This window comes from Brachyistius frenatus, unplaced genomic scaffold, assembly GCF_029030835.1.
Source record: "Brachyistius frenatus isolate BFR_SWC_R1_liver_20210118 unplaced genomic scaffold, ASM2903083v1 Contig_29, whole genome shotgun sequence".
Lineage (NCBI taxonomy): Eukaryota > Metazoa > Chordata > Actinopteri > Embiotocidae > Brachyistius > Brachyistius frenatus.
In genome coordinates, this window is record NW_027210628.1 from 1,550,190 (window position 1) to 1,566,040 (window position 15,851).

A 15,851-nucleotide genomic window follows, 5' to 3' on the forward strand; every position below is an offset into this window, starting at 1 on the left:
AAATTCTGTGGCAGGAATTATTAAAAGGAGTGAGACATAAAACTCAAAATGACTAGTTTTGGCACAGATAAAACTTCTGCCAACCAATGTGGTGGATCGACTCAATAATAGATGGATTCGCTGACCAACTAATGTGACAGTGAAGAAGATCTCATATCCTTCTCTTAAGTAAAAGTAGCAACACCACTTTATAGAAATACTCTGTAATATTTTTAATATATAACATATTTTCTAATTACATTTTAACATGTTTTTATCTTCCTTCGAATAATTGTTTTATGTGAAACACTGCATGTACTTTTCTTGCTGTAAAGCACTTTAAGCTGCATTTCTTGTATGAAATGTATTAGGTTATAATCATTATGATAAGTAAAAGGCTGTATTTAAATTGTTTCCTAAGAATTAAGTAAATCATAACACCGTAATTATAGAATGCTCAAAATAATGTACTCAGAAGTGTCCCTTTCAAATCTTGGCCCCAATTAAAACATTTTCCCAGAGTTCCCAGGTCCCAAAACTGTGCAGAGATGGCAAGTAAACCAATAATCGTAATGGATAAAAAAACATATGCAAATATCACACCTGAGAAGTTGCCTTTTAAAGCCAATCAGTCTGGCTTACCACACTAAAGACTTGTCTTTAAAGGGTTGCAGTTGATTTCTTTAGCAGAGGAAGATTGCTCTCCAGGGATGAGCAGCTCCTGCCATGATACAATTTTCTAGGAAGAGCATCTTTAATCCAATACCTATATTGGCTCAGACAGCTGGGCTGCTGCTTTGGTAGTGACCTCAGACCGGCATGAGCTTCTTAGCGTATCTATGGTAAACAAAACTGTGAGGTACGGTGCCACGGCTGACATCCATTCATTTTACATGACACAGTTGTTGTTGGACATGTAACGTCGTGGAGACGCAACTTTTGAAAGGCCAAAAATAAGGCTTATATTGTGCAGCCTGTAAGTCGAGGCACAGGGACACCAGCAAACTGAATTTTAAAAGGTAAATAGTGACGAAGTCCAGACTCTCAGCTTTAATTTGTTTACATCCACATTTAAACTACTAGGTGTGACTGCAGGATTGTTGCAGTAAATCATCCCTGTCAATGAAAAAACTATGAAAAACTGGGAGTTGCTGCAGTACAGGCCTGCTGGAGCATCACCAGGGACGAGTGTCTACTGACGTCTACAGGTAAAACACTCCAGCCGGTCATCCTCTACAAAGGGTTTACAAACAAAAATAACACATTAGGACTACAAGGTGATCTCAGTTTGTCCAACTACAGCTGGTCCCATTATAATGTCCCGTAAATGTTACAATTGATTAATGCATCCTGAAATCTGAAGCTCAAAGTCAACATTTCAGGCTCATAGTGATGTGCAAGGACACAATAAGATTGTGTTAATGGCATCCTACTTGTGGGCTGCACTGCATGTCTGCCCTTGTCTATCCTCTGTAACCACTGAAAACAACTGCTGACAGCTCATTGTCTGTCAATGCATGCCGCTACGGCAGCATTAGCTCAGTGCTAAGTATTAGTAGAAAGCGCACTTTAGAAGGCATTAGACCATCTGAGAAAAACATCTCACCCACTGACATATGGTTACCAGGAAAGCTTTGGCCCGATATCTCCACACATACACACACACACACACACACAACAGCAGGGAAATATCTGCCGATATTCGTAGAGCTCATCCTTAGCAAAGGAAGCACATTATTATTATCTTCGTTTATTTATTTTACATTTGGTTCCTTTATAAATCCTTGCGCAGAGAATTGCCGCTCATCCCATTAGAGAGCTTCAGAAAAACACCGAGCAGATTGGACAAATCGTGGAGGACCCGCGCTCTCGCTGTGTGATAACGAGAGGCAGAGGATCAAGCCTCAATTTGTGCTCCGTCTCTTGAGACACTGACAAATACCAGGCTTACGTAGACTTAAATCAAATGACATCTTTAATTCTGTCTTGTGACAAAAAAGAGGCTTCATTTTGTGATGAGATTTGCGGTGAAAATGTTTTAGTATTATCAGGAAAATGAAAATTTTACTGCATTTTTTTTTTTAGAAGCAGCTGATAATCACATGCTTTGAAATGAGCAATATGTGTCCTGTGATAAATAGAGTGTGTGAAATAAACATCTGAAGTCCAATAGATTAGGGAAAGCACAAAATATACCTGCAAAAAGCCCACGAGATCCCAGGAGGACAATGGATAACACAAAGTCACTCCTATAATCTCAAAATCCAAATAAGGATGGAAGAGAAAGTAATAATAAATGCAGTATTTCCCATAGATTTAGTCCTGTGAAAGAAATTAAATTTGAATGAATTGAATCAAAGTCTACACCAAGTACTCTGACCAGTGGAGTGAGATGGACAAAGGGACAAAAAACAACATTAGGCTTGGTTTCTAAAAAAACAAAAACAAAACATTATAAAGGAACCCCCAAGATCATCTTCGACCACGACATTCATAAAAGTCAGAAAGAAGTCCTGCGAAACCCTCCTAATGTTTGAACTTGTCCATTTCTATCCTCCCTTTCTCTTTCCGAGTTGTATGTTTCTTATTTTTCTGGCATCTCTCTCTGACATAAATACAAACTACACCTGCCGACTTTACATGTAAAACAATTCTTTTTTAAATAATATCATATTCAGACATCAATAACACACTAACTAAATTCACTTTCAAACATTTAACATGTCATTCAGAAGATTCAGACTCCGTGTGCAGTATTTCTACAACACTATGGCACTGCCACTCATATCCATTCTATGAAATACTACTTTATGGTGATACTCTTATATTTTTGTCAGCTGTCAACAAATCCCATAAAAAAAAAAAAAAAACAATGTGGCAGCCCATTTCTCAATACTTTGGGATATCCCTTCTTCTGTCTGTGGCTCATTTGTTCCGATCAATGTAAATCTTAAAAGGAGCGCGACAAAGGTAACGTTTAGTTTCCTTTACAAAACAGAGAGGCACAGGAGATTTTAACTATTCAAAAAAAAAAATCATGAAACAGCGCATTTGTTCGGAGAGTTTTCAGCTGCAGATTTGGCGAGCGTTCAGCAGCCAGTTGTGTGTGTGAGACCCAAAATGAACTGTTCTTTCTAAGTCTACCCATTCAAATTGTGGCTTATTGCTGTGTTTCTAAAGAACACGAGCATAGTAGAGAGGAATAAGTTATATCAGGATATAGCTAAACACTCAACACTGGTTAATACTTCAATTAATTCTTTGCTGATTTTTGTCTTGTCATTGTATTTGTTGACTTAAAGAAAAACACAAGATATCACCAGACTTATCATTCAAGCTAACCGTGAACATGTTTTGGTCACCGGCTCAGTGCTACAAGCATAGCGTCACCTGACCGAGTGGCAGAGCATTGTCCTGTGAATTGCGTTCCCTTTTAGTTCTTAATGTCCAGATTGAAGCTCCGCCGTAGATGCAACTCACACAAAGAACAAAACAAGATCAAGAGTCATGTAATTTAACTAAATGCTGATGTCAACATGCTAACATGTGCACAGTGACGGGAGTAACATGTTGATGCCAGCCATATGATCTTTATCATGTTTAACATCTTAGGCCGTGTCTCATTTTGCATACATACTTGCAGATGTTATTTGGAGTGCACAAGTATGACAAGTATGGCAACATGCAGTGGACTATGCATACTCTTAACTATGAAATATCTAGCGCTTTTCACCCTCGACAGTTATCATCAGGGCTACGTAGCAGAAGTGGAGGGACCACCGACTTACTTTCAACCTGCTGAAATTGGCAGCAAATAAAATGACCAAACAAAGATGGCAGATATTTTGGCAGTGGGATGCATTCAAATGTTATCGTCATCATTTCTGGTTTGTGCAAAACGTCTGTGTCGATTTGAGAAAACACGAAACTGTCAAAATTCATGCGCAGCTCCAGTAAATGTAGTAACGTGGAAGTGTACAGACGGAAACACGCAAATTAAGGTCCCTAGTTTATGTTGTTGGCATGCTAGCATTTTCTAATTAGCATAACATTGTAATTGGTTTTGCATTATGGATATGTACATTGAAATTTTAACCATAGAGGAAAAAATTAAAGGTCGACCAAAGTAATTAAAATTCATCCATCAAATAGTTGTTGACACATTTCTGTAAAAAAAATAAATAAATAAAAAAAATAAAAATAAGGGAACCTCCTGGTGGTGGCGCTCGAAGAGAAGTCAAGACATCACTTAAGTCTTTGAGGTGAATTGTCTGTACAATGCTTAATGGCAATCCTGTGGGTTTTTCAGTTTAAACCAAAGTGATGAACCGGTTCACAGACAGACGTTATCATCCATATTGACATGCTGCTAGTGTGGCACAAAAATCTGATGGTGAACCTGCCTTGTTCGGATTTACACAGTTTTGTTCTGCTCAGACCCAAAAGGCAAAGTTTAATAAGTTCATAGCTCCAGAGTTTTAAAAATCACAACTTTACCCTCCACTAGATTAAACAAGGAGGGGTAGCATCATGTGTTTTACCTGACCCAGAGCTGGTACTCCGTTTCCAACATTGTAAATAACTCAAGAACAAAATCCATATCCAGATCCAGACCTGATCCCTTACGAACACTCCGACACGGGGCCCAAGGTGAGTTTACCCATCTCCCGTTCAAGTTTCTCCCTCAGCTTGGAAAAGCCAGGTCTTCTGCGAGGCTCCTGATCCCAGCAAAGCCTCATCAGGTCATAAACACTGGGGGGACAGTCGTCTGGAGCCTCCATGCGATAACCTCCCTCCACTCGCTCCTTCACATCCTTTAGAGACTACAGCGAAGGAGCAACAAGGGAGACAGAGGCAGGATTGATTTTTTGCAAACTGATAATTGTTAAACAGGTTTTTATCTGAATTAAAAGCAATTCCAACAAAACGGTTTAGCTGGAGTAAAAAAAAAAACAATCACTAGAGGCAGTGACAGGAAAGCGTTATGACTGCTTTGGCAAAGTTCAGTACTCATTAACACAATAAGCACCTCAAAATGTCAGATAGTAGGGGAAATTAAAACAACTTTATGACATAAATCATGCACACCCCTCAGATTTATCTTAAGAAACCTTCTTCTTGGAACCACTGACTGAACAACCTCACCATACATAAAGTAGAAAAACATGCTACAATTTTAAACTACAACTCTAATAAAGCAATATATAAGATAAGATTGACTTTATTAATCCCACAATAGGGAAACTCAATATATATACATCCGTTACAAGTCATTTTCTCTGTCTGTTTTAACTTGATGAGGATTTTTACGCACGCATGCGCACACACACACACACACACACACACACACACACACACACACACACACACACACACACACACACACACACACACACACACACACACACACACACACACACACACACACACACACACACACAATATTGAGTTTCCATGACTTTAGGGGACCTTACACTGACAGCCTCAAACCATAGCCATAACCACTGTGATACTTACCTGATCTTAACTCTTACTCTGACCTTAAACGCCACCTAATCTCACTCCCACTGTAAACTGATGCTGTGTTCTAAATCACGTACTTAGGCGACGTAATTACACCTGCTATTTTGAGTGTTTCCAGTGCACTAACAGTATCTAATTGATGTACCCATACGGCTCCATAAATTGCGTATGAAACGATAAGACACTTTTCACCCTCAACGCTCGCCATTATGGCTATGTAGCTGAAAGGGAGGGAATTACCAACCTGCAGTATTTTCAAACTGTTGCGGCCGAGAAAGCAGCAGCCGTAGTGAAACACCACACAAAAGTACCACTATGCTGTTGGACAGATTCCATTAGTATGTTTATTGTGTGTGTTAAACAGAGGCATTTCTGGGTAAAATAATCAAAGCCGGCAGACGGATTTATTTGGAACGCAGTCCAAGTCTTCATTCTAAAATTTAATGACTTAAGGATTGTATTTTTGTCCACCTGAGTGCAGCACAGTGCATCTAAGGTGCAGGTAGGTGTGGCTAATTTGTTTGGTATTTTGGTAGAAACAAACGCAGGCGCATTGCAGCACAGTGGGAAAGTAAGAGGAATAGATAATTGGAAGGTGTACCACAGCCGAGGTTAATCATGGCCAATCAAATCAGCTCCTCTCACTCCTTTTAAGACCGTTGCGATGCAGCAGACTGTCAGTTTCTTATGAATGAAGAAAGAGCAGACCGACACCGCCATCCAAACTTTACACTGGAAGAAACATATTTGCCTTGAGGTAGCTCTTACTACAAATATTATGAGAACTGCCGCCACAAAACCTGCATCTTATAGACGTGTGAACAAAGAACACTCATCTAATACAGTGAAATCAGTCATTGAAACGATGTTGAGGAGTGAGCAAAGGTAAATTACACACACTTAAAGCTCCCTACACAATTAATGTATCAACAACACTGATGAAGAGCAATGTGCTCCAAACGTTACTGATGTTCTGGTGTTAATAAATAAACTGCATTGATGCTTAGAGTGTGCCTAATTTAATTTGCGATCATTAATTAAATGACCTAAGATGCTGTATGTAAACTGCTTTAACTTTATGTGCATAAATGATGCATTGTCACACTCTGTGGTCTTGCATCTTGCACGGCTGGCGAGACTACTAAAGCAGATGAGCAAATAGGAAGGTTTTTGAATTGTTACCTCTTCATGGATGAGTCTGACTACTGCGTCATGACGCACGGAAACTGCCTGTTTCACATCAAAGTCAAAATGTCTTATAAAAAAAAAAATCTTTAATTATTTATGTCAATGGTTTTAAATACGCAGGACATCCACCAAACCTGTCTGTAATTTTAGATAGGTCTGTTCATGTGCACTCTGGGGCTCTGAAGCCACAGAAATAGGCCTCTAGAGCAGCGAGTTCACCTCAGAGCTGACACCAAAATAGCACTGCACCAGCGCTTCTTCAACCATACACCCCCTGTTGCGCAGTTCCACTCATCTTGGTGCAGCCAGGTTCACCTTGGTCTACGAAAATTTCAAAGCGCCGCAAAGCCCGGTGACTTCACCAAAATACCAATGAACCTGCATTTGTGTTGCGTTTGTGTTGTCCAGGGACAAAAAATAGGCCCCTTACTCTTTGTCTTCACGAGGGAGGCAGGTCCCCACAATGTGACAGCGTAAACCAACTTATGTCCCTACAGTAGTACACACACACAGACAAACACTTACACTCCTTCTTGGTACCTTTTTTTTTCTCAGTGTCAGCTTGGTCTCTCTGCCAACAGATAACAAATTAATAGGTGCAAAGTTTAATTGAGGGAAATTAAACTTGACCCAAATAAATCAACCTGCGTATATGTTAAACAGGCTGTAATTAGCAGGTAATCATCTTGAATTTAAAAGGGCACCACCTGAAGTAAGGTGCAAAAGATTCACCGAAGTCATGTGGTACTAACTACCCCTTCATTTAATGCCACCTGATCCTGCTGATCCCGATGTCCTCACTGAACCTCGATCGAATTACCACAGTGGTCAGGGAAGCACAGATTACCCGAGAGAGACTAGTGTGACAAACAGAGCTGTGTTTCAGTAACACAGGTTCCTCCCTCTCAGAGTCTCTCTGTCGCAGTCGACTTGTCCAAGACATCCTCTGACATTAACCTCTGCTCCCTGTCAGCACTTACACACACTACATACACTGACGTCACAGACAGAGAGACTTCCTCTTGCTACAACAAAAGTCCATTAAGTAAATTAAGTCACTACCTGAGAATAATGAGATTATTTCTACATGTTGTCCAATCACAATGCACAGCACAGCTCGTGTTCACTGTTAAACCTCTATCCTCACTGACGCACTATTATGATCCGAGTGACCTGAAGGGACTTCCTGCTCAGCTGCTGTAAGTCGATCCAGTGATGACGACCTGGTGACGAATCTGACCACTAGGCCTGGCAACTTTTCCACTGACAAACCTACTATGTGAAAGAGGTGCATCCTGACATGATATGCAAACATGATACTATTTCCTGAGTCCTTATGCTGGAGGAGGAAGTCAGGAAAGTGACCTATTTTGATTCAGAACTTGCAGACTCTTTGTGGCGTGACCTCTCGAAGCATCACATTTGCTGAGAAGAAGATGCTGACTGCTGGTTGATTGACAGTAGTGACCCATCATAAAGCCACATCTTGTCATTTTTACAATTTGGCTTGTTAGGTAAACTTGTGATCTGGCTGGAGAGTTTTTTAGGAGAGAGCTGGGCTGTTTCCCATTTCCTTATGTTTCCACTCTTTATGCTAAGCAAAGCAGCTGCTGGCTCCATATTTATTGTAAAGATATGACAATGGTAGCAATCTTCAATCCTAACTCTTTGCAAGAAAGGTAATGATGTTCTATGAGGATGTTGTAACTGACACACAAAAAACACCGACAGTGACACGTACTGGTGCTACATACCATCTTAGGGTAAGGCTGACGACCAAACGAGAAAACCTCCCAAAGAAGAACACCGTAGCTCCAAACATCTGACTTTGTGGAGAATTTCTGCGTGATGGGAACACATATGTATGTAAAATGTAGTACCTCTTTCTAAGAGGACACACTTTGTAAAAGGTTTTATAGCTTGTTACAAATCCAGTAAATCATCCAACTCTTGCATACTGATTAAAAGAGGAATTAAAGGAAAAGAAAAGGCAATTCATGACAGAGAAACATAAACATCTGGTCCTTCCATCAATTGTTTTCTAGGTAACTAATAATAGCTATGCTTAAAACGAATAAAAAAAGATGATTTAAAAAAAAAAAAGGCCTTATTATAAGTACCCAAAAGAACAATCATTTTTTCATTGTTAAATTTTTGAATTTTGAATCAAGTAAAACTGTGTTTAGCTATTTTATGTACATACATACACATTAATTGGATTGCAGGGATTCAGTGATCACTAAATGTTCGCACACCAACTGTTAAAATTAGCTGTAGGAGCATTTAGCTGGAATGACCATGGAGTACTAATAATTGTATTTAATCAGGAATATAAGCACAATGTAAAAATATAGATACTCATACAGATACCTAAATGCAAGTTGAAATAAAAGCAGCGTAGCACCTTCTTAAACTGACCTCTTTCTTCAGAGCTTCCGGTGCGGTCCATTTGATCGGCAGTTTGGCTTTATCGGACACCTTGGAGTCCCCTTTGGTCAGACCGAAGTCGCTGACCTTGGCCACGCTGTCATCAGAGACCAGGACATTGCGAGCTGCCAGATCTCGGTGAACCAGCTTCTTTGACTCGAGATACTCCATCCCTTCACACACATCGCTGACCACAAACATGCACACACAAAAACACACACAGAATACATTGTTAAAGACACACACAGTGTAATGCAGTTAAGAATCCTTCCTTCCCCAAACTCCCTCCACAAATCTGCACATGTTATAGATTTTTCTGTACGCAACATAAAAATAATTGAAGCTTAATTTGAATGTTCAAACTCACAGAGTGAAGCGGAGCAGCTGGACTGAGTTTACAACTGAACGTCCCCTCGACCTGAGAAAGTTAACAAGGTTTCCCTGCAACACACAAACAAGTGATAAAATACAAAATGCTAAACAAAGTGATGCTTTAAATGATTTTTCAAATCTCACCAAAGCACTTAATACAAACCATACTGAGGCCCAGCAACCAACACAATTTCAAAGGTGAGAAAGGTCAAATCTGCAGGTGCATTTTGGCAATTCAAACTGACAGCAAGACATATGATTGTATGATTTTTTTTTTCAATGTATTTACCCATAATACAAATAAAGCTACTCTTGCAAACTAATAGGTTAATATCCTGATAAAAAATATTTTATTAAAACGCTGCTGGTGGTGAAGTGGCAGAAAGCTTTTTTTGTAGCTGCTCAGTCCACTTTTCTGTTGAGACCAACTTTCCATCCAAATGAAACGCCAAATAGGAAGTCTTCACTGATGCTGTTCGGGAGAAAGCACATTAACTACATTATCCACCAGTCACAAATTTTGATACCTAAAAGAATTTTGATAGGGTGACTAGAGTGTGGCTTTTATTTCCTGAATGTCATTTTATTTTCGGCTTCACCCTGTTATAACAATAGCATATTTTTATACAGTCCTATTCAGCTTTAAGTGAGTAGTGGTAAAATAATTCTCTGTTCGCAGCCTAGCCACTTATTTTCTGGGAGGGTGGGGGAGCACAATGAGAATGTAAAATACACAGGATGTATCACTTGTTTTAGGATTCATCGTAGTGGACTGTACAATTTTTGAAGGTACTTATCATGTTTCCTCTCTCTTAATCTTCTTTGATTCCCTTTTACTCATAATAGCTTTAGTGTTTTAAATAAGTGCCACAGTTGGTTTATACACGTCCAAGAGAGGACATAGATGAGTGGTGTGTGTGACCAATCTGGATCAAAATGCCAGAGCCAATTTTTTTTCTCCCCGTCCAGCCCTGGTTAACTGTACCTTCGTCATGAGCTCTGTGACTATGTGAAGTCCTTTGTCAAGGATGACCCCCAACAAGCGCACCAAGTTTTTATGCTGCAGCTTCCTATATGAAGTGAATCCACATGAAAGTAAATCAGGACTGATAGCAGAAAAACCAACCCTAACGCTCCACATTTAAACTGATATAATCACAGTATTTTTCAATGAGCAGACGACATGGACGTGGGTTATTTGCAGTTAATACAAGCCTTTCTGTATTTTGACAGAAGTGGCAAAATGGGAAAACATTTCAAACTGAGAAAATGTGTGACTCACGTCATAACTGTGGTCTCCTGCAGGAACGCCTGAGCTGTGACATCACATTTAATGGTCTTCACTGCCACCCTCTGGCCCATATACTCTCCTTCATAAACAGCTAGGGGTTGAGAGTCACACAATGTTTACCCATCAGAATACATCTGAATAACTGACACTTGTTGCTGACACTTCTTTGCTGAAAGGGTTGTGAGGTTACAAATATAGTTTGATAAAAAAAAAAAAGAAAAGAAAAAAAAAAAAAAAAAAAAAGACAGCTTACCCCCAAACTCCCCCTCTCCAATATTCTCTCCCAGTTTGAGCTTTGTGATGTCCAGCAGCCATCCAGCTGCAGAGGACAGATACATGAGCAACTCAACCTCCCACACAACTATTTGACATGCAAAAAAATAACCACATCTTTCCAAAGAAGCCCTCATCTTGTGATCATATTTTTACACTCCTACCACAGTTATCTATAGACGTACTCCTGCACATGAGGCTTACTTTTAGACAGCTCCAGCTCAGCTGACTTGGTTCCTTGTTTCTGTTTGGGCTTCAGAAGAGTTGTAGCAATAGAGCCCTTGTTCTTTGAGTAGAACTGCAAAGATGAAAACACACGACACTGAACACATTCAGTTATTTATAGTAGATGTTTTTCTGTCATCTGGTTACGCTTGGTTTCTCTCTGAATTCTTAAACCATTAAGAGTAGAGGCTGCCACAAACATAAGGTTTATGGATATACAGGTGTATATTGTTTTCTCAATCTCTAGACAGTTTAATGGACTCACTAAAACTCTGACAAGGGCCCCTCTGCATTCAAGAAGGCGTTTGAACACACAGACTCTGGGGTGACAAAAAAAACAATGACTGCATCTGGTAAATCTATTTAAGGACAGCAGGTTTTAACAGTGAGAACATTCCATTCATGATGTGAGAAACACCACATGGCAGTGTAATGTCTCTGTTTTCTAACAGCTGTAACAGAGTACTGCTGCACCACTAAATGATGAGTTTTAATTTATCATGACACATTTGGCCAGCCTGCTTTAATGGTCTGTAGGCTCTGGGACAAAGCAGGTATGACATGACTCATCTCAACTATTCAGCTGTCCTCCCTCCATTTGCTTGCAGCAGTAAGTCAGCCGGTCTGACTCAGGCCTGAAGCCATCTGTAGCTCACTGATAAGACGCAGCTGAGCAAGAGCTGCCATCTCTCCAGAGCAAAGCTTTCAATGCACCCTCACACAAACACAGGACAAATACAGATAAACCGTAAAAGGGCTGTACTTTGTAAATATCACTATCACTACTCCATTTCGACTCATGAAGTATATATATTTTTACTCTGCTGTCAGTTTTACTGATGGCTTCCAAAACACTGGCCATAAATACAGCAGGCATCAGAGTGCCTGGGACTGTGGCCCTGTGAAGCCTTAAAATGGGGCACTATCCACACACACACCCCTTTGTCACAGGTTATAGCCAAATAATGACATGACAGGGATTTATTAATACCATTTACTATTACTAGTCTTCGTCACTGTGAGGTTGACATTTCTGATTTTCAGAAAAATTATTAAATATAAAAAAATTGGTACACACATTCTTCACACACTTTAGGTCACCTTGTCAGATGATCAAATAACTGGAAAACTACTGATGTCTTCCTCAAGAGCATCAGCTTGTGTTTCATACTCATTACAAAATATTACTGCGCTGACATGCTGAAATAGGAATGCAAACATAGAAAACATTGAACCTGTGAAACTCCATGTTAACATTATTATTGTGCTCAAAGCACTGCGGTGCTTTAGTGAAATCTCACATAGCCGCAATGGCTGTAGACTCTTGTTCCTTCTCAGATTGGTGACTTAAGTTGCGTCTGAAATCCCTGTTCTACATTCAGAGTGAAGAAAGTGCATACAACTTTGTTTGACTATCTGAAAGTAGTGCTTGAGTGAGCCCTTTTCCTACCTCTATCATGTCAATAAGGTTGTAGAAAAACTGTGTTTTGTCGATGGTCAGCTTGTTGTCCTGATAAATCACCCGGTAGTGGATGACCTCTCCAGACACACTGACACACAAGACGTAGTCGCCAGGATGACGGATACTCTCTCGCACCAGGAACAGGCCGTCTTCGGCCGGCTGGAGCTTACACACCGCCTCTGGACCAGAGATCTTCCCATGAAACCAGCTGGTGAAAGAAAACAAAGGTTTGGTACCATAAACATTTGCCTAAAATTAATCCTGTGCTTCGTGCACAAGTTGTCAGCAAATCACACTGACACAGTATTCATATGGGGTCACAGATAAGCCCTAAATATCTCACATATTTAACCTGTTCAACAGGCAGGAGGTGAAAGAACAGAGCTATCCAACATTCGGCTGTTAACATCTCAAAAAAAGGAAGTTGAAGTGATTAATGTTTGTTTGCACTTCCAGCATCGGCCCACACTGTGTAGTCACAAGATATGTTTTAAAGGTTGACCGCAGTAGCTAAACTTAGACACAAGAGTGCTTCCATGTCAAAGTCACAGTGCATGTGATCTACGTGACAACATAGGGGCATCCCAAAGATATACGAGCCCATAACGATTACTTGGGAGGTTCAGAGGAGACTTACGGCATGAGACTGAGGCTGGGGTCGACTCGCAGAGCCTCTCTTTCACGCACGTTGTTGGAGTTAATGAGTCCCTCCTCTCCGGTGGTGTTGTGTCTGGCCATGTAGTATCCCTTCTTCTACAAAAGAGCGGAGTCTGATTGTATGAAATTATTCTCACTTACAAACGAACTCCTATACAGCCTCTGTGAAAATAATGAGTGACGATACCGTGCTCGTGTCAACAATAGTGAAGATGTCCCCTTTGTGGTACACCAGTTCTTCAGGTTTGGCTTTCCTGTGGTGCCCCTTTGCTACACACTGTGTCCCAGCAGCCCAACTCATCTGACGAGGAAAAACAGCAGGAGAGGTGTAAAAGTGTAAAATCAACCAGCAGCATTGTCCTTAACCCTTGATAATCAGAAAATAACAACGAAACAAATAACAAAAAACACATTAAAACATTCATGTTAAAAAGTAGCAACCCTATCCTAACTATAACCTTTATCAAAAAGGAGAGTTTTAGGTCTAATCTTAAAATCAGAAAGGGTGTCTGCCTCTCGAACCCAAACTGGGAGCTGGTTTGACAGAAGAGGAACCTGAGGCCTGAAAGCATAAAGCTCTTCCTCCCATTCTACTTTTGGAAATTCCTGGAATCACAACTAAGCCAGCAAAGCGCTCTGTCGGGTAATATGGTCCTATGAGGTCTGTAGGATATGATGGAGCTTTGTCATTGAGGGATTTCAGCAGAAGGATTTTAAACTCTATTCTTCATTTCACTCCAATAAAAGAAAGCTAATATGGGAGAGTAATGATCTCCCTTTCTAAATCCTGTCGGTACTCTTTTTGCAGCATTTTGGATCAACTGGGGGCTTTTCCAAGAGTTATTGGGACATCCTGATAATAAGGATTTACAATAGTCCAGCCTGGAAGTAACAAATGCATGGATTACTTTTTCAGCTGAGACAGGATGTTCCTGGTTTTAAACATATTGCACGGATGAAAGACAGCAGTCCGAGAGACTTACTTTATGTGTCAATTGAATGACATATGCTGGTCACAAATAACTCTGAGGTTCCCCAGAGAAGCACTGGGGGCCAAGGCAATGTCATTCAGAGTAACTCATGGTTAGATATTCAGTTACTGAGGTGTTTGGGGACAAAAAACATAACTTCAGGTTTAGAAGGATGAAATTACAGGTGATCCAGGCCTTGATGTCTTTAAGACATGCTTATGGTTTGATTAAATGATTTGTTTCATAAATACAGCTGCATTGGAAATGTATGACTTGAAAAGAAACCTTGTGGTGGACCTAATACAGAACCCTGTGGAACATCAGGATTAACTTTTGTGCTTTGAAGAGTTATTGTTGACATAAACGCAATAAAATCTGTCTGATGAACCTGCCTATACTGCAGTTACTTTAATCCTAATGACAGCACAGTGGAGCCTCCCTCCCACCATCCAAAAGACACGCAGTCAGGTGAATTGGTGATGGAAAAAATTGCCCTTAGGTGTGAATGAGAGCGTGAAGGGTCTTTGTTTCTGTCCCGTCTTTCTGTGTTGGCCCTGTGATGACTGGTGATCTGTTCAGGGCGTACCCTGCCTTCGCCCAAAGTGAGCTGGGATATTACAGTGATATGCGACAGTCACTACACTGTACTGAAATGTTGTAATCAATGGTGTCAAGAGCGGCACTAAGATTAAGTAAGAAAAGTACAGTCTTTGACATAAACAGGATTTTTCAACAATGAGATTTAAGGGCAGTTAATTGCCACTTAAATGAATTCCAATGAAAGGTAAACTACACCTGTACACAGCTGCACGTCTACAGCGCCTACCTTTGCCATCAGCAGGGTTGGATGTGAGAATATTTCTGTGTTGAACACCTGTTAAGACAGAAAAGAACAACCAGATACAAAAAAAATAAAAAATATTGTAGACTACACAGTAAAGCTACGTTTTATAGTGTGTGTACAAAACATAGCTTTACTGTGTAGTCTACATGTATAAACACGAACCTTGAGAATAGCTCTCAACAACGGGGCTGTAAATACAGTTTAGACCAGAGAGGATGTTATTGTGCAGAGCAGCTTTCTGCCTGGCTGCTCCTGTCGCACAAATTAAAAGTAGAAGCCAGAGGATAGCTGCCCTGATAGCTTTGTCTGCTCTCTGGTCGACATGAATGTTTCAGTACCTGCGGCTCTGTGGAGAGATGCGGAAAGTCTCCCTCCTCCTCCTCCTCTCTGTACAGGACAGCTGGAGAAACACGCAACCACACACGACGGACGACTTCAAAATCCTCAACAGCTGCTGCAGCCTCCTGGTGTCATTCAGCGGTCACATTTTTCTATCAAAAATCTCTCCATTGCACCCAGCTTCCGCGCGGGTTTCAGTTCAGGACAGGCACCTTGGCGTGAGCTCGCGATCTCTGCCTCTCAACCCACTTCCTCAAAATTCTTCAAAGTGTTATTTAGAATGAATGAGGCGACGCAAGA

General features: G+C 40.5%; 1 protein-coding gene across 1 annotated transcript; it reads right to left on the bottom strand.

Annotated features, from left to right (window-relative positions):
* Positions 1-256: 256 nt before the first annotated feature.
* On the bottom strand, positions 257-15,784 carry matk (megakaryocyte-associated tyrosine kinase). The gene is made up of 13 exons (XM_069699067.1): positions 15,551-15,784; positions 15,195-15,242; positions 13,585-13,698; positions 13,378-13,493; positions 12,729-12,948; positions 11,258-11,351; positions 11,034-11,099; positions 10,772-10,871; positions 10,475-10,559; positions 9,485-9,558; positions 9,109-9,304; positions 8,445-8,531; positions 257-4,802 (listed from the first exon to the last, which is right to left on the bottom strand). Exons 2-13 carry the CDS (start codon positions 15,201-15,203, stop codon positions 4,602-4,604), a joined length of 1,362 nt encoding a protein of 453 aa, XP_069555168.1. The 5' UTR covers positions 15,204-15,242; positions 15,551-15,784; the 3' UTR covers positions 257-4,601.
* Between the last annotated feature and the right edge of the window lie 67 nt (positions 15,785-15,851).